Source organism: Mesitornis unicolor, unplaced genomic scaffold (genome assembly GCF_000695765.1).
Source record: "Mesitornis unicolor isolate BGI_N332 unplaced genomic scaffold, ASM69576v1 scaffold16794, whole genome shotgun sequence".
Taxonomy (NCBI): Eukaryota; Metazoa; Chordata; class Aves; order Mesitornithiformes; family Mesitornithidae; genus Mesitornis; species Mesitornis unicolor.
In genome coordinates, this window is record NW_010182238.1 from 21,194 (window position 1) to 41,562 (window position 20,369).

The window sequence follows — 20,369 nt, forward strand, 5'->3', positions numbered from 1 at the left end:
AATAAAGCAGAGGCATTGAGTTTCAGTCATACTTCCGAAAGAAGGAAGCACAAGAAACACGCGAAATAAAATCGCCTCTCTTAGGCAACACGAAGAGCAAACCCGTGGCACCAGTTTTCACTTCATAAATATTGGTGGTTTGTTTTTTTTTAATTGCTCTGTGTCCTTGGGAGATTTTAGGCAGGTTTCATGGTAATGAGAGATGCAAGGCAGGCACCTTCTTTAGGAAGAAGGACTTTTCTCCATCTTGCCTGCTTATGAGTGCAGGGAATGAGCAGCTGGAGAACCAGTCTGATATTATAATGAGAAATACAGGGTATGAGACATACCAGTCTAAGCATGTTGCCTATTATTTATTCACTACTATAGATAAATGGTATGCTTGTTGTAATATCAAGCACAAACCAGCAGCAGCAGAAGGTGCATACTCCAAATAGTTTATAATAAAAAAGGCAGAATTTTAGTGTGAGCAAATGAACGTATAACGAGTGCATATGTTAGCAACAGTTGTTGGAAGCACCACAAATAAATACTAAAAACCTTCTAGGATGCCTGTGTTCCAGTTCATGTCTTGTGGTTTATGCAATGCCCAAGACAGTGTCACATGTTTTTAGGCACACAGAAAAGAAGCAATAGGGTCTTTAATATCACGTGTTAATTCACTGTCCAATTAACTCTCATAAAACAAACCGTGGGTGGGAAGAAGGCAAGTCCTTGGCAGGTGGTTGATTGGAAAGTTGCATGGCATTGCAGAAATGAAGAAACAGGAAAGGATAAAAGCATTGCACTGTATGGTGTGAAAGCCTCGAGCAAGGGGAGGGCGTGCAGCAATGTGTAGGCAGGAATCGGCTCGGAGTGTAAGCTTGGAATTGCACAAAACTTTGGAGACTGAGGCAGAAAAGCATTAAGTGCTGGTGGAAGAAGATACACAACCAATTAGGGGATTTATGAAATTAGGAAATAAGAGGATTAAACCTGACATTTTCATGGGATTGTCTTTCACAAATAGAAATCAGGCAGTTTCTACAGGCCCCAGCCCTATTTTATGTTATTGTTGAAAACAAATACTTGTAAGACAGCAATTTTACATTTACTTGCAGGTACCTGACTATACTATTATGGTCTATGGTAAGAAACAGCCAGATTGAGTTGGTCCTGTTATTTTCTAAACTTCTGCAGCCCCCCTTTTGCTCAGATTTAGTTTTGGGAGCAGACAGCTTTTCAATGCTTCACTATTCTTAGGGCATTTTTAACAGGAAATAAAAGATGACTTTGGAAAATTACAAACTCTTTCTGAATACTCTGAAGACAAAATTATGCCATGGTACACATTCACAACTTAAAATTTTGAAGCCAAACGTTTGGTTTAGCTCTTTCACTAGTAAAGAAATTCTAAGTTTAAGGAATAGTTAACATCCTCCAGTAGCTGTGTTCCTCAATACCCATGTTTCTCTGACTAGGGCTGTGTTTCTATCAGCACACCTCGCCTCCAGGGTCTACACCAGTACTTTAGGTCTTCCATCTTTTTTCTTCTGTCAGTTACATCTAAGTTAAACCAGAAGAAAACAGCTGCTTAAGATGTGCAGTTTACTTGTTAGCTGTCCTGACAGCTTATGTCACTAGTACACGTCCACCCTTCTGCTTTCTGCTTTCTTATAGTCATCTATCCAGTACAGTGTTGCCACTTGTCAGATCTGTTCCTTCTCCAGAAGCAGAAGCTGCACAAATTGCTTCCCCTTCTCTCTGTTTCAGTTTAATTAAAGGTCTTTGTTCTAACATTACTGCCAGGATATAGTATCAACAAGACGACTCCATGAATGCCTCCAATAGGAAAATATCCCAATTTAAGACACATCTTTGCCATACCTTTGAGCTCCTGGGACTACTTTTCCAGTGAATTCCCCAGATCTCTGCTTCTGTGTTACCTCAGGACACACTAGATTCTTGCTAAAAAATGTATCACGAGTCCAAACACACAGGGCAACCCCGTTTCTACTACAACATCCTTATTCTCCTCAGGGCTGCCAGTCCCTTGGTAAATCCAGTACTTCCTCTTCTGCTTGATACAGTCTCATTTCATTTGCTTTGACATTTCTTTCTGATTCACTTCTTCCTAGCTCTGTACAAACGTGCCTCTCAGTTCCATTTTTCCTTTACTATCACTTATGACTGCCTGCAGAGCCTACACTTTGCATTCTCCTATTTGATAAACAAAAAATGGAAAACTCCTTTTTGCAGGTAATTCTCAGGCTCTTCTTCAGATTCTAAGTACTCCTTTCAGCACCCTCTCCATCAGCATAGCAGATTTCTGCTTTCAGCCACATCTGTGCTTGAATAATAATTTTTATGAGTTCTGCCAGACATGATTTTATTTAAACAATATATTCTTGAAAGGAAAACAGATGCTGTAACATAAGGGTACTTCAGCCATCGACATTCACTTCAGATGTGTTTAAGATTCACAGTGATTGTGGATCAATGATACCTGCAACAAACTGCCCATTAAATAATTACTCTGGCCCACAGCCTGCTCCTTGTGGTGCTGCCTCTTTCCCAGTGTTTCTGGGAGTAGTTCTGACAGTAAGCCACTTCCTCGTCCTTGATGTTGCAATGGTTGTACATCAGGTTACTTACATTTCTGGGTAGGAACATGTAGTGTGGGACCTACAACTAGAACTACTTAATGAGCCCAAATCCCCAGAATCACAGCATGGTAGGGGTTGGAAGAGACCTCTGAAGATCACTTAGTCCAACCCTGCTGCTAGAGCAGGATAATCTAGAGAAGATCACACATGAACACATCCAGGCGGGTTTTGAATGTCTCCAGAGAAACCAAACTGAGGAGATTGGGAAAAAATGAACTAAATTTTTTTCTGTGATTGTACAACCCATAGCTATGCTGCATTTTCATCTAAGAATTCCTCACACTCTAGCCAGGAGCATTTGCCATAATCTATTTATTTCTAGCTTTTGGCCATCTCCCCACAAATTCAGTACTCATGCTTCTGTCACAGCTCCTGGGCATGTACAATGCATCTTTTCCAATAATGAAGGAACGCAAAATACGGCCTTTACTCACTGTGCAAAAAGCAGCATAGCCCTGTTCTTTACAGAAATTGAGTTACAGAGCATACGGACACACACTGCGATTCAAAAGTCTCTAAGCCACATTTACAATCAGTTTCATCTGCTCAACTATTGCTGCTATTGATAAAAGGCTAGCAACACACTATACCTACATGGCTCTCTGACTGATGTCTATTTTCATTTGAGACCAATCAGGTTATATACAGAGTTTTCAGAAAAGCCAACTCTTCTCTCTCAAGATCACTAAAAGCCAGGGAGCTTCTTCTCTGGACTACATCACTGTACAGTAAGTCTTCCAGGGCTTAAGCTATATGGCAAATAGCTTACTATTGGGAATTTATATACCATTACTTTTTCTTGAAGCCATTCCCTTAATACAAGCCAAATATTCACAAGTGATACAGCTAGTAAGATTTTATAAGTGGGTTATTGATATGTGAGGGAATTTTAATATAATTCTGGAGATACTTAAAAAAACAATCAAAGATCAGTTCTGCTAATTACAGTTCCTTTTTGCAAATGTTTTAATGCAAAATCTCACTACAAACATGCTGATATTCCCAGCAATTGTTTGCTTTGAAAGAATGTGTAGTTAATAGAAACTGATGGACAGTAAAGATAATTTTCAGTCACTCCTGCTATATGGTAAACCTAAAGAATAAACTCAAAGTTTTGTACTCTAACTAGAAACAAAATCTGTGAGAACTTTAGAATGGAGCCATTGAACTTGATAAGCACTGTCAAGCATTTGATCAGTTTACATGGTCATCTGATACCAATACATTTTTGTTAACAGTATGTCCTGAAATACATTAATCAGATAAATGACATATACGGGGAAAAATACAATTCTCTAGAAGAACATTTAAGTTCAGAAAACAGCTACTGAGGGTTTGTTTATACCTCTGAAAACTGAGGGCAAAATTCTAATTTGATAATTCCATTTTACTATTTTTTTTAATTCAGAGACCTTGCTTTTATTTAATTGCTCAGCATTCTGTTATAACTTCTATCAGCATTAGAATACAAAATCTTATGGAGCAGCTGGAATAAGGTCTCCAAGTGTTTGTCATATAACAAACACAACTGTCCCAATATACTTGCACAAACCATTCCCTCCCAGAGAGGGCATTCTGATTTTTCATTTAGTATCTCCCTCAGCAGAAAAAGCTAAAGTGGGAAGAAAAGGCACTCATTCCAAAATAGCTACTCACACAAGGAACTAGCAATTATGCCTATTCTTATAAATTAGGTATGACATGAATAGTAGGTTTAACAGGTACAAAACTACATTTACTGCCTCAGAGGGAAAAGTCCTGTGGCAGCAATCTCTCTACTCAGCTGTGTAGAACTGGGTATGGAAAGCTTCAAAGTGCCATCAGAGAAAGGTTTGGATTTTTGTTTGCTTTTCTAGAAACAAATGAGTTTCTAAGAATTCCTATGTTACATCATGAATGTGCCCAGCCTAAGGAGTTTTTCTTCTTTTGGTTCTATAAAATCTGCATGAATTGCATCCTTATTTTTGTAAAATTTTTTTTTAAAAAGTGCTTTTCTTGCTAACCCCAGCTAGCCTTCCCTAACCAGCTATAATTACTTTTCATACTGAAGAGTCACTAGAGGGCTTAAACAATTATGATGTAAATTCTTTGGGATTCTTCCTCAAGACTGACTGCCTATGAAATTAGACTGATTCAAATTGTCATTACTGACTAGACTTCATTGGTCCATTCTTGTGCTCTTTTTAGACACATCGTTATCTTGCATAACGTTAGAGTTTTGTACTAAGTGTGCAGTTCAAATTGACAGCTAGGAGAAACTCGATGGAGACAACTTAAATTATTACAATAGAAATCCTCAACATTGTTACCAAGTAATCTTTATGACTCAGAAGCTGTGGAGAGGGCAAGCAATTGTTCAGACTGAGGTAGTTCCTACGGGTACATTTTTACTGAAAAGCTTCTTGAGAAGAGCAGATGGGGATAACCGTATTTTATGACATACTATGAATGCGTATTATGTTACGACCTTAAAAAAAATTCTTGCTGTTTTATTAAACAAATTAAAGTCCATGCCATAGAGAAACCAGCAAATTTGCAAAATCATTTTTCCCTCCTGTAAAATAAGTGGCCTACTAGCGCAAAAGAGCCATCCCATTTTCTTACAAAGAACCTGCATTTTCATTTGTAATAGGATTCTTGTTGCTTGTCAACACTTTTTCCAGCATATGGATTATGCCATTTAGTGACTTGAACAGTGAGTCTGTTTTGAACATTGAATATTCTGGCCCAGTCCTCACCTGATGCAGTGTAGAATGGCTCCACATATGCCCTACTCAGGATCTGGCAGGATGTGTTCTAAGACATATTTTCAATTATTTCTTCTTGTTCAATACAGTTACATATTCTTAATGGTTCAATGTGTTAACCATGTTTTACTTTTGAACTTCATCGTCATTCTCTTCTGCCTGGAATCTCTTCTGTCCTGTCTCTAAGTTCAGGTTCCTTTCACCAACCTTGGAAGATTCAGTGGGTCCATTTCTTTTCCATTAAATATTTATCTCACTATTTCAATAGCAGGTAGCTTTAGAGTAAACTTAATAGTATTCATGACTGAAAGATGACATTAGTTTGATGCTTAATTATAGCTCTTGGGCAATCCTTTAAAAATAAAATCATAAAAACATCACCAAAAAGCCTTCAATAAAAAATATAGAACATTTTACTCTTGTTTTCAATTTGACCCTGTCATCAAAGATGCGGAAGAAAGTGGACCAGCTGGTTGTCACTTGCAGTATCTATCTGCTTTCACTTTTGCTCTCCTATAGAGAAAGAATAATGAAACAAGATTCAGGTTAAGAACAAACATGATTACATCTGAGCATTTTATCTGCCTCAAAGCATTAAGAAAGCATTGAAAACAATTTTTCTTAAGCTTTACTTCAAAGCACATATAAAAGCCTAACAACACTTTGGATTTGTTAATTAACTTTGTTTTCTTATGGAGCTAGAACTGCAATGTCTAAAGGTAACCTCGTCTTTCCTTCAAATCATCATGAATTGTGTCTTGTCCACTCTGAGGAATGGAATTCAGATTCAGTTTGATTTGAAACTGACACTTAACTGGTGATGGCCCAGGAGTGTTCTCACATCCCTTGCAATTATCAGAAATAGTCAGCATTCCACCTGCTCAATAAATGCAAATGTTTATACTGTATATTGATACAAGATTTTTTAAAAATTTGAGACATTTTCTATAGGCTTAGCTCAGGGGAAAAAAAAATTCTCACTAAATAACATGAAGACTGTTCTTAATAAATGCTATTTCTCTTTAAAATGCAGCTTTCCCCTCTCCAAAATGTTCCAGTGCCATAGGTACTGAGCATGTTTAAAAATCAGCTTAATTTCTTTGATTAAAAAGATTCATTCCTCAATTCCTCTGTACTAAAACTGAACAACCTAGTTAAAGATTTCCAGAAGAATTCATTTCTGGACAAATCCAAACCTACAAACTTCACCTAAAGAAGTGAAAATTCAGAAGGGAAAAAAAAAAAAGCCAATTGCAGAACTCAGGCAGAACACTGACCAAAGAAGAAATGCTCAACACCCCACACCCTTGAAATCTAGCTTTCTTTTGTACCCCAGGTTTACTGTAATTCCATCTCCTGGTAGTTTTTAAATCAGTAAATTATTTCTTGTAGTTTGGTACCTGTCAAGTAGCATTTCATGAAAGGTGCCTTCTTTCCTGGCTTTTCTGAGGGCTTTTGTATCTTCTTTGCTTATTTTAAGCTTTTTGTCTTGAAAACTCTGGAATTTCTTTCTGTATGGGGGAGGGAAAAAATATAAGTAGTATAACTTCTTTAAAGTTTTGTGTTTCAATAAAACAACAGCTGTGGTAAGAATCTTTATTACACAGTAGACAACTGGCCTAATAAAAATCCAGCAGATCATCATAGTATGCAATATTGCACTATTCAGGGTTTTTTTTTGGGCAGTCTAAGTGGAAATAAGCCCTACAAGATTGGCATGATGTGGTAACAAGTTCTAAAAAGCCCCTTCTTCATCTACTAGCATGACAAGTCGGTGAGAGCGTATTGGGCATAGGTGGCAAGGTACTCGTGTGTAGGAGCTGCAGGAGTAGCCTCTGTGAGAAGATGACAGGGGCTGACTTGTGCTGGACATAGCTGGCTCCACAAAGGACCCACCATAGGACACAGCAGAGCCCATTGCCATCTCTGTGAAAACATTTAAGAAGGGGCAAAATGCTACACAGCCCATGGAACCAACCATGCCAGAGTAGGGGAAAAGTGGAAGAGGAAAGGAGAGAAACCACAGTGGCAGAGAGAAAACACTATGCACTAACCCACACCCCCATCCTGTTTAGGTGAGAGTCTGGAATGAAGCGGAGCTTGGGCGACAGGGGAAGAAAAGGTGTTGAGTTTAATTTTTGCCTTTGTTTCTCACTACTCAAATCTACTTTAATGGGCAATGAATTTAATTTTCCCAAAGTTGAATCTGTTTTGCCTGTGATGGTAACTGGTACACAGTCTCCCTGTCTTTATCTCAACCCATGAGCTTTCTCATTCTATTGCCTTCCCTTGCCCTGTTGAGGGGAAAGTGAGTGAAAGGCTGGGTGGGAGTTTAGCCCTTCCACCAAAGATGGCCCCAAAGAGAAGTGAAAAATGGTACTTAAGCCTGTTAACAGCTCTAAACTACGTACACATAATTGATTTCACACTGTTTAACATTTCCTTTGTCTTCTTGAGGAACATCATCCTTCTTCTTAGCTTCTCTTTCAGCACAAGTACGAATCTAGTCATTTAGAGAAAAAAAAAAAATCAAGAAAACCCAGAAAATGCCTAAGTTTTTAAAACCAGAGGTTACAGGTTAAAGATGACAACATATCCTTCATAACAGAGCGAGAGTCACAGTGACTTTCAAATTAGTTAATTCCCAACTGGCGACAACTGCAATAAAAGCAAGAGCTGCCTCAAGCATGGGAAATACTAAGTGTAATCCTTGAAACTACTGTAAGACATAATCACCTTTATCTCAAAAGAGCACACTTACAGTTCACAGTTTCAGCAGGGGTGAAATGTCTTTTTCAGAGACTAACTTAAAAATATTATTGCTCTGACTCATAGACACCTGTCCCCTCTTTGGAGGCACACATATATTTTTTTATGTCCAGATGAAGTCAATATAATCTTTTTACACTCTTACTTAAAAGATCTCCCCTTCTGCATCATTCTGGTAAACTCTTCTCTGCCCCTGCTTCAGTCATAATTCATCTCTCCTGTATCAAACTGTTCAGAACTATCTGGAATATCAAATAGATTGACTTGCCCCTCAATGTCTTGCCCTTCTGTACTGGTAAAATAGCTTCCTATCTTTACTGGAAGTATCACAGTTTATGCAGCTGTGGATTTAATTTGCCTTTCTTGAGGCAAAATCATTTGACAGCTTATAGAAAACAATTATAACTGTATTAACAGTAAATTGTAGCACACAGACACCTGGCTGCCTGAATATCTGTGCCAATTCTGTATTAATTGTAGAAGTTGTAGATTACCTTTATCATTTCTTCTTCCCCGGCAGTTTTGCTTTTGGCTTCTATGTCTCCATCTTCATTACATCTAATAAAACAGCTATTTGCTGCTAGTAATGCCATTTTCCTCTGCACGAAAAATATTGCATATTGTTAGTATAAAGAGTTTGCATATAATCCTTGATTCATAACATTTATCCTCTACACTACACCGTAAGACTCTATAAATGTGTTTTATTCATTTACACATGGACACTTCAATAGCTAGCCAGCAGACTTGCCGTCTCCTTCATTCTTAAGATGGTTATAGCTGCCAAAATACAGTCACTTTAAAAATGTTAAGCACTTCAAATTAAATTAAATGCATTGTAGTTAGGAAAAACAGAAGATTAAAAGCTACAGTATGGAAGAGATTGCAAAAGGCTTTTACTGCACAAAGATCATAGATTAACTCAAAATACAGTCAAATGCTAGGAACACGAAATGAATTATTACAAGCAGCTTACATCTTGGAAGACAGGTTCCCATTGCTCTCTTGATCCTATTGCATCTGAACGTCCAACAACAAGTCCATCTGAATTTATACCAAGGTATTTGCCATAACCAGACTTCAGAGCAATCCTCAAAGAGAAAATGCAGGGAAACAATAAAGAATGTTTTTAACTCAAGCCATTCACAGTATTGAACATGTCACAAACACATTACTAGTAGACAATGTATTTCAAGAGAATATTAAAACATGTATTCACACAAGAAAAAGATAAGTATCAAAACTTGTAACATTGTTACAGTAATTACCTTGTATCAGACAACTTTATTGCTGTAAACTGTTCAGGAGGACTAGGGCCTTCATCATCTGAGGAATGATTTTTCCATTAGTTAGGTATAGAGTATTAAACACACAATACTTTAATCTGTTAATATTGCAGTTTCAAACAGGCTAAAGAATTAAACAATGGCTATTGCTAAATACTATGGAAAGCTGCACTATACATTTCTTTAAAAATTCCTTTTTGAGTATTCACTCTTAAAAAAACTCAAACAACGCATGTGCTTATTTATGTTCGTAAATTCAGAGTGCTTAAAACAATGCAAAATTTAAAAAATCCTTGTATGAAGAAATTTACAGTTGAAAATGTTTTCTAATTCTTCAGGTGGCTTTGAAAGCCTTACTCTCCTTGCAATGCTATTTTTTCCATAAGAAAATACATTATGGTTCAGCTATGGTAACAACTCAGTATCCTAAAAGCTACTAGGCTCTCCATCCATCAAAACCAAAATGACATTAATATTACCTTCGTTACTTTTGTCTTACCCTGGAGGTCAAACACCCTGTCAGGATTCTGCAACAGTCCTTGTCTGACCGATGGCTCTCAAATTCAAAGTGAGGACTAGCTAATTAACCCACCCATCGCCACTAACGAGGCAACAAAACAAGTACATTAAGATAAGGATAAGCAATAACCCTTGAAACGCATCTGCATGGAGTTTCACTCTTCAACTGACACCGTTAAGATTTTATAGGATTTAATAAAAGTTATACTGCTTTTTATCCAGTAAGCTGTACAGCCTTTAACAGGTGATCATCTCCAATGCAGCTCAATTTACTGTACACATAAACCAGCAAGAAACTAGGTAAGTGAAACTGATTGGTAGTCATTAGGTGTAAGTCATCTGCATGCGACAGCTAGGATTATTGCATTATTTGTAATAAACTGCTTTTAGCCATAAAACTGCTTGCCTTTAAGTGATGCTACTTTCATGCTTTTATGCCTTTCATTACTAAAACTGCATATTTTCAAATTTCCTGAGACAAACCTTTATGCGGTGCTCCAAGCGTAAACAAGCCATTGTCGAGGGCATGGATATAAGCTCCTTTATCCATTTCTATAGCTATAGTTCCTGTAATTTCACCAAAATTACTGATAGCCCACCAGTTTCCTAAAATACAAAACCATGACAGTTAAGAGAGGAATTACAACTTCTGATTACAGTAGTTCAAGAGGTATTTCTGTGTCTTCTCTGAGATTTGAGATTCTAAAGACACAATTGCTATCTCAAGATCTCTGTGCATTATTTTATAGTACAGAGCCAATGTAATGGTGTTGCTGTTGAATCAGAAAGTCCTGTTCTTCTACCCACCCTGCCATTCCTAGTTAGAGGCTCCTGTGCTTCATCCATTCATAGAGCAAGTTGATCCATTCAGCTGATGCAGCCAAGAAACACCTTGTAAGGAAGGGTTTTTTTTCCCCTCTGGACCAGCCTCCTGCAGTTTTGGGGTCATATTCAATTATTAGATTCTCCAGCACAACAGAAACAGATAATCTCATCTTGCTGTTAAATTACTTCATGTGAGCTGGAATCCTTAGACTTCAGTTGTTGAAGCCAATCTGTGTTTGAATGTTTGAGGCCCACAGAATTCTATCAAAGGTAGCCTTACCCACATACATGAATTAGAATTATTATGTTTATATTTTTTAAACAGTAAAATTTTATCCTGAAATACTGTCTTACAAGTATTTTCTACCTGATTAAGAAAATAACTATTTTTAATTAATCTGAATACAATGTCTTTTTCCCACGTGGTAAATTCGGCACGTCAATCTGCCTTGAGCAGAAATAATCTTCCCCTATCTTTATACAACATATGGAGATAATTGTCTTGACCTATGCTGTCAGGGCTCACAGATCCATGTATGAATTTTTCAATTCTTTCCCACTTTTTTGAAATCTGGCTAAACAAAAGAATGTAAAACTTCTGTAACATTATTCCAGAGCAAGATACAACAGCACATTTTCTCATATACCATAATTTGTTTTAACACAGGAACAAGGATGACATCCTAGCGTACTACTTTAGCTAATGACTATATACACATAATAGAAAATGACATTTATTCAGTAATGTGTGCGGTGCTACAGTACATATCTGAATCCCTGATGACTTTGTGGTTATTTTTTATCTGTTTATCTGTTTTTGTGAAGTGAACTGTGATCAATTGAGGACATGACAGGACTGAAGGGCAACAATCTGTCAAGTTACCACTCGTGACCATACACACTGTGATACTTTTATTTTATGAAAAATGAAAAAGTAAAGTTATATGTTGTTACTGGTTAATGTTTGTGCCTTTGCTTTCAATTAGAAGTAGCAAATTTATAATGTGAACATATCACAGCAGTCAAGAATGTATGTAAAATTAAGAACAAATAAACAAACTAATCAAGACTCTATTCCTTTTGAAAGAATCAAAGGTCTGAGTGAACTAAAATACCCAGTCAGAAAGTAACTAGCAGGAGGGCAAAAACAGAAAGCACAGCTGATCCAACTACTAATTTTTAAAGTAACAGAAGATTTAAGCTATTGACATAGAAATGCACTCATTAAATAACAGCATTACAGCACTAAAAATCTCTCCTGAAGCAAATATCACAAAAAAAAAAAAAGATCCCCAAGCTGATAAGTAGCTTCAGATTATACAAGATAATATAAGCTAAAAATATAAGTGGAAAATCCATCCCACTGGTGTTAGAAATTCCACTGGAAATCTAGGAAGATTCCAGCATACAAATACCATGCTGTAAGAAATAGTTATATATCTCTACAAGGACTGCACTTAGTTCACTTAGTTTAAGGACTGCTACAACAACCTCTTCAGCTTCTGCTATACCCTACAGTTTCCACAGTATCACATAACTCCTGGAAAAGAGCTCACCGACAATATCAAGTTGCTCAACCGCATCCTCTTCTCTTTTCCTTTTCTTCTCCTTGTGCTTTTTCTTGCTGCAAAGAGAGATGCAAAGCAGTAAGAATGTGCCACTGACCCGATCCGGCCACTTCACTGCATGCTCCCAATGACATGCTTCGCTCCCAAACCCTACAGGGGCCGGTCACTGACACCAGCCGGCAGCAAGGGGCTGACAACACGAAAACCTGTCTTGGCCAGCGAGCCCAGCCATACCCGCAGCCGGCGGGACCGAAGGGCCTAGGCCTGGCCTCACCGCAGCCTAGTCCAGACGAGACCCCAACGCAGCGGGGGGCAACCTAGCTGGGGGGAGGGGTGTGGCCCGACGCACCACCGAGACAGGGCCAAGAGGTGAACCCACTTCTCACCTTTTCTCTTTTGCCCCTTTGAGGACAAGTTTGGTGGATTTAACGCAGGAATACTCCGCCATGTTCACACCACAGCAAGCACGGAAGGACACACCCAACCGCGCACCGCCGACGGACGGAAAGCCCCGAGCACCAATCTTCACCCGCCCGCGTTCCGTTCCGTGCTTCTTCCTGTTGGGTACGTAGGCGCTGCGCGCGCGCATGCGCTGTGAGGCGGGGCCAGGGGGGTGGCGCTGTCTATGCCAGGTGCCTACGTCGCAGGCCCTGGAAACAGGATTTGAGGGGAAAAATAAAACAAAAAAAGTTTTAAATTACGTTTAAGAGCATGTCCCCCTACACCCTCCCCTTTGTTGTGGTTTATAGTTTATACAGTTACTCTGTCACCCGATGCATCCTCCCCACCTCGAGAGGGGGGTTCAGGAGAAGGAACGGAGATTTGCAGGTTGAAATAGAAATATATTTAATAAAATAATAAAACCCAATATTAATAACAGTATAATACAAAATACACAGAGTTGTACACAGCCAATATTGGGGAGTAGGCCTCGGCTAGAACGGTAAACAAGTTCCTCGAGATATCAGCTATGGAAGAAGGAGAAAAAGGAGCAGGAGGAAGAGGCAAAGAAAAGCTGTTCCCAGCAAACTCCCCACTTTATAGTGAATGTGATGTTTATGGTATAGGATAAATCAGTTGGCCATCTTTGATCATCTGTCATTCCTCCTAACTTCTGCACCTGGTTAACTCAAGGCTGTCAAAGACCTTGATCACTGTGGTAACCTGCATAGCAGAATTAGCTGAAAAGCTGTAACAAAGTTTTAATCAACTTTGTTCCCATGAAATAGGGTGTTGTAGTCCTTACAAGATTGGAGTTTTCCTCTAAAATTCTGTCCCACTAAACTAGGACACTTTTCTAAGCCTGGCTTGGCTCCAACCAGTCACCTAGTGCTCTGCAGGGCTGCAGGCCCCAAGCGCTAAGAGGTGAAGAGCCTACAGCTTTGTCTCTGGCATTTGGTAGCAACCTGCTCATTTGTGCATTTAAAAGTGAATCTCATGGACACACAGAAGAGCCTTTGAACCTGTGCCCTCTGCCAAGGGCGGTGGGCCTTGCCTGTGTGGTTGGAGAAAAAGGAGCAGGAGGAAGAGGCAGAGAAAAGCTGTTCCCAGCAAACTCCCCACTTTATAGTGAATGTGATGTTTATGGTATAGGATAAATCAGTTGGCCATCTTTGATCATCTGTCATTCCTCCTAACTTCTGCACCTGGTTAACTCAAGGCTGTCAAAGACCTTGATCACTGTGGTAACCTGCATAGCAGAATTAGCTGAAAAGCTGTAACAAAGTTTTAATCAACTTTGTTCCCATGAAATAGGGTGTTGTAGTCCTTACAAGATTGGAGTTTTCCTCTAAAATTCTGTCCCACTAAACTAGGACACTTTTCTAAGCCTGGCTTGGCTCCAACCAGTCACCTAGTGCTCTGCAGGGCTGCAGGCCCCAAGCGCTAAGAGGTGAAGAGCCTACAGCTTTGTCTCTGGCATTTGGTAGCAACCTGCTCATTTGTGCATTTAAAAGTGAATCTCATGGACACACAGAAGAGCCTTTGAACCTGTGCCCTCTGCCAAGGGCGGTGGGCCTTGCCTGTGTGGTTGAGTGGTGGTGGTGTCAGTGAGTGCGGCGTTACACGAGGGCCGGGCACCAGGCTGTGCTGATGCAGGAACAAAAGCTTCAAGGCAAGCCTGTGAAAACAAGTTGGAGAAACAAAGCCTGTAAGTCAACCAAGTGCCCCAAACTAGGGGAAAAATGAGCTTTATGACAATCTTTCCCATACTGTTAGCCATTTGTTATTCCACAGTGTAAAATCTACCTCAGGCTTTCCCCGAGGAGTATCACCACCTTTCTTTCACACAGTTAATTTACCATCTTCTCCACAGGTACCACTACTCTTTCTGCTTTGGGGAATGGCCTGAATAGTACATGTGTGATTAGACTCCCAGTTACGGCAGTCATTTGTAATTTGTGTTTAGTCTTCTAGTCTTTTGTTTCTACTTCACACTAATGGAAAGGTGTTTGTGTTCAAAAGGTTGTCTGCTGATTATGTTAGCTGGTCAAATGGAAGACGCCATCCCAATCAAATCTTGTTTTACGTGTACACATACAGAGATGCTTGCATTGGATTGTTTCCTTTTGGTTTCTGATTTCATTACCTATCTATGCTTGCAAGTTCTCAATACCTCAAAGGTATTCTCTACAAGTAAGAAATGACAGTCTTATATGTGGTTGTGTCAAGTTAAAATCACTGGAATAATGGCCAGGTAGTAAAACTGCATGTGTAATGTCCCAGCGAATGACCTGGAGTTTGTGGATGACTGCATGTGTCTTCCACAGATACTTTGGGTTCAGGACCATGCCACTTCTCACCAATATGCTTTCAGTTTCTATCTACATGACTAATCCCCTATTTTATCTGTGAAGCTGGAGTGGTTACACCTGCCATGTAAAAGAAGGCAACAGTAATGGACTTACAGGAATTTCTGGCAAGTCCCCTATTTTTGACCTCTGGGGAGAAGGCAGTTGGTCTTGGCAATACTTGAATCAAGTGCCTGGTGTGTGTAAATTCAGAATATCTTTTTTGTCTCTGGCATGGTACTTTCCTGCTGGCGTCTTCATCTGTTGCAGTTTGTTAGTGAAAGAGAGTCATCTCCTTGATCACTGTTTGGGAGGTGGATAACTTGAAGCAGCATGTTGCTGTATTAGAGAGTCTGTGTATTGATTTATTGACTTACCCAAGAACTTGCATCTTACAATTAGTTCTTCCAGTAAAAGCTGAAAAAAGAGGCAGTACAGAAAGCTGCAGGCAATGTTGAACAGTTTGCTGACCACTTCTGATCTCTGCATGGAGCTACAATCAGGGAAATGTTGCATTAGCAAAATCTTGTAGCCAAGCCTGACTTCACCAGTACAGTTGTGAAAGTACTGCACATCTTACTGTATGTGAAGGACCAGAGAGGATTCAGATTTCCAATGATAAGACAAATACCTAGCCAGACTACTAGCAATCCATCCATTAATTTCTGCATTTCTAGAGATTATTGCCAGAAACTTTTTGATACTGTCTTAGAATTCTACAGCCTGTAATGGAATAATTGTTCCTCAGTTATCTTCTTGGTAGTAGATACGCAGGCTTGTTCCCTGTTAAGGCATTTTAGTCAGCATATTTGTTCTACATTCTCATGTCTCCAGTCCTTTGAAAGTTAACTCAAGCTAACCTCAGCATCAAGCAACTTTAGCAAATATTACTGTATTTGGCTCTCATTTTATCATTAAATACTTTTTTGCTGGTTCTAAGCAGATATACCTATAAGGCAGAAATTTTAGTAAAGGGAATATGAAAAATGAGAGACCAATTATATAAAAATTAGAAGAAAGCACAGAGGAAATGAGTGAAACAAAAAGAATGCCTGTCAGCATGCTGATCACTCAGCTTCACCCTTGCATGCTAAGTTGTCCTCCCGTGGGTTTTTTGCTTATTTTGGGGTTTTATTTTGATTTCCTTTTAGACTTTGATTCTGTGGAAAGCAAATCTACAGGAGTTCCTTAATGTTTTCTTATCTCTAACTTTAGAACTTTATTTGTCATAGGTTGTATTTTTTGACTGCTTAACTATGCAACCTTAGCATTTCTGGGGTATTTGTATACTCTTTTTAATGTGGCCTAGTATATTTTGATACACCATTACCAGCACTTCAAAGTATATGAGCACTTGCCTGAGAGGGAGGATGGGAAAGAAAAAGGTAATGTTTTGGTATGTTATGAAACAAAGATGCCGTCACCACTTTTGGTTAAGAATAGAAAACATTTTCTAAGTGACGTAATAACTTTAAAGTTATTAAGGATTACCCAAGTTAGATTGGTAGTCTTTCTTGTTAACTTTTAAAAAACAAGAGCAAGTAAAAATAGTTCATATTTTAAAACACATATATTTATACCATATGATGGAAGTGCACAGGCTTTATATTTTGCTGTTTGTCCACCAGATGTTGCTATAGCCACAAAAATAAATACAGATTAAGAAATTTGAAAAAAAATGGGTAGTTTTATTTTCATTACAGATCACCCTTACATGTCGTGATCCTTGAAAGACTTATACACATGCTTACATTTTTGCATTGGGAATAGTCCCAGTGAGTTTAATGAAGCAACTCATTCTGTGTAAAGTTAAGCATGTTTATAAGCTGTCTTAGGATGGGGCTATATAAATTATGTTTGCTATTTTCTTTATTTGCTATTCTGTTTTTCCCATTATGAAGAGAAAGGGGGAAAGGCTGACGGACAGAGACCATAATTTTCTAATTTCAAAAGAAATGTAGACTTTTTTCAGGCTCTCATAATGTGAAATATATCTTCTTGTTAATTAATATAATTTTATTTAAATTTCACATAGTTAGGTTTCTTCTTTAGTGACTGCAGCAACAAACAGGCATCACTACAGTAGACAGAGAAGACAGTAAAACATTTTCTTGTAGGGCAAAGCAATGCTATCAATCAGAACGCTGTATCTAATGTGGTACCACTTTAGAAAAGCTATTTAAACTCTAATTTGCCAGTTAGTATTTTTGAAATTAAAACATTTGCAAAGTGTGCTGGCTATGATTGTTTAAAAAATGCAACAGTTTGTTTTCTTTATGTCAGTGGAAATAAATGGAGCTTTTGTGTTTGCAAATGTAGAAAACAAATCACTTTTTTAATGACTGGTTTTTCCTGCCAGCTTGGAATTTGCCGCATGTGCATTTTATTTTGAATGCCTAAAGACTGAAATCATTTGCCGTCTCATATGCAGATGGGGCAGATTGGCTGAGGTGTCATTTGCAGAATGTGCACTTTCATCATTCATGTTTGAAGGGGATCATTACAAACAATGTTTCCTATAGACACAAGACTGATGAAATTGGAGGGCTGAGAGCGAGTATCCACGGGTATAGCCTTGTGTCATAAGAGCCTAGGCCAAAACTTTGTCGCTTTGGAGTTTTATTCTGTCTTGTTTATTTATGTTAGGAAATATAAAAATGCCTCCGCAGACCAGAGAAACTTGAATTAGCTCTCTTGATAGCAGAGTTGACAGATAGGTTATATGCCTTTTTTTTGCTTTCATTTATAAGTATTGGGCCCTTGTGAAATATCTAAGCTGCTGACTGATGTAACAGCCAAGATTGATATAGTTTTGTTTACTCATTTACAGAAGGACTCTGAAATCTGATGTGCTTTAGAACCAGAGCAACTATATTTTAATTTTTCCCAGTGGGACAAAGTACGTACACTGGAATGTTGTGGTGGTTTCTCATACTGTTCAGCAGCAGTTGTATGAGAGTGTTGAAGCATCCCCAGGACGTGATGGTGCATACCACAGTGACGTGACAGATGTAAATAAAAAACTAATTTGAGTTTTGGCATTTTTAATGCTGCATGCCGAAAATGCTTTTATTATAACTTCTAAATTTTAAATGTGACCTGAAATTTCCTTTTTTAAAACTTAAAAAGTTAAAGCTAGATTTTTTAGCACAGGTAAGTAAATACTCTCAAAATGGCATTTCTACTACTCAGTTTATGGTATAGTAGTTGGAGTATTTGGAAAATGGGAAGGGTTTCTCAGCCTGTCAGGGGAAGGATGGAGCCCCAGTTCAGACCTCCCCAGCCCTCAGCATCCCTGGTTCAGAGACCCTGTGCTGGTTGTGCCTTCTCAGCCTCTTCTGCCTCGCCTCATCACTCCCTCACTTCCCTCTGCTGTTGCTCTGTGAAGTTATTGTGGCCAGCCAGACATTCTCAATCTCTGCCTCTCCAGACATGGAGACCCTGCCCTGCAGTTTGGCAATGGGAGACAGAGCACTCACCAAAATCCCTTGCTGCTGGACACTGAGGGAATGTAAATGAGAAATGAAAAGGCAACCGTGAATATACAGTGGTATCATGCAGATGACAGCTCTGTATGAGGTTTACTTGGGCTCAGGCCTTCTGCTTTCTGCTTGTCATCCCAAATGCCTTATCATGCGTACTTTATAAAATTCTGTTATTCTTTTCCACTAATTGCTCTGATTTTTATCCTGATGTACTAAGGAAATTTTGTGTATGAACACCTTTGTCTCTCTGCCTATTGGTATGTGTTTCTTTGTCAATATTTTTTAACTGGCTGGTTTTGTTCCAATTTAACAGATAGATGGAGGTCACAACAATAATTGAACTCTGGTGAGTTCTAAAACTGTTTTTAGGCAAGTAGGAAAAAGGCCTTTAACTTCCCTGATGGAGGGAAGGTCATGATATGAACTCCGATCTTACTAGAGGTGGGAGAGAACCCTCAAGCAGAAAGGAGTCTGTGAGGAGAAACTCCTACTAAATCATAGGACACTAGTGAGTGCAAAATCAAACTGCATTACTTCCAGTGCTTAAGAAGCACCTTATTGCTATACACTGCGATTTCAGGTTTTATGGGATGGAAATTTGATTCTGTAAGTTGAGAGTATTTGATGTTTTTTGATGTTTTCTGACAAGTAGCTAGCATGTTGCAAATGTAGTTGAAAACTCCTTCGTTTATTCATTGCTACTGTATAGGAAACATGGACTCAACTATAAATTAAAGATGACAGGATTTTTATGGCAAGTTACCTGCTTTGTGCTATGTGCTCATATGCAGACTTTTCCCTCTCTGGGACACACTTTTTTCTTGTCTCCAGTGAGGCTTGTTTCCTTTGTTATACACGGTTGAGTTTGTTTATCTCGTTAGGAAAGCCACAGGATCCATGGGGAAAGTTTTGCTGTTTCATGTATATGTAGCACTGCTGTGGTTGTTCTTTGCTAGCCTATAATCAAGTTTAATTTACATACAGTTTCTAACTAGTGCTTTTTTAGTGGAGTGTTTTAAAAAAAAGGTTTCTTCCTTTCTGTGTTTCTTCTGTGACTTAGTAAGAAATAAAAAGGTGGTTTTGTGTTCCTTTTGAGAAGTGGCTTACTGAGGATAAGGCCCCCCCGCCCCCCTGCAAAGGTATGTGACTTTCCTTTGGGCTAAATATTTCTCTTACTCCATGTCCTCTGAGACCACAGGAGTGTCTTTTATAATTTCAATTAAGATAGGAATTGGCAGGACTTAAAAGGAGAATGAGTCCATGTCAGCATGTTAATTTTGAGTACTGCTGTCCTCCTGGTCATAAAACTCTACACTTTTTCTTTGTAAATTAAGTTTTCTCTCCCTCAGGATTGCCATATAATTTCTTCCTGTGGTTTTGGTTTTTTGGTGTGTTTTTTTTTCTGAACAGGACTGGAGCATTTACCTGCTGTGACTGTTTTCATTGCCCATTTGAATTTGAAGAGCTATTCTAAGTGATTTTCTTCTCTTATCCTCCATAGCTCCAGATTCTATGTAATTTGTTCTGAATGCAGATGCTCTTCCATAAAAAGGCAATTTTTAGTAATGCAGCGGCAGTGAGTATCTTGTAAAAATGCTTTTGTATGGACTTAGCAATTGTGAAGGTGGAAGGGAAACCTTTAAACTACTGCATCTAGAATAGGTATAGTCTAGGCAAAGACAGAAAAAGCTTATTGCTCTGGCGGGAATTCTGAGTTGTTCATTATTCCTGTCCAC

General features: G+C 38.7%; 1 protein-coding gene across 1 annotated transcript; it reads right to left on the minus strand.

Annotated features, from left to right (window-relative positions):
• Positions 1-5,779: 5,779 nt before the first annotated feature.
• Positions 5,780-12,807, minus strand: FRG1 (FSHD region gene 1). The gene is made up of 9 exons (XM_010183705.1): positions 12,746-12,807; positions 12,348-12,415; positions 10,450-10,572; positions 9,430-9,487; positions 9,138-9,252; positions 8,656-8,760; positions 7,804-7,895; positions 6,793-6,903; positions 5,780-5,905 (listed from the first exon to the last, which is right to left on the minus strand). The coding sequence occupies exons 1-9, from the start codon at positions 12,805-12,807 to the stop codon at positions 5,869-5,871; spliced, it is 771 nt and encodes a 256-aa protein (XP_010182007.1). The 3' UTR covers positions 5,780-5,868.
• Positions 12,808-20,369: the final 7,562 nt, after the last annotated feature.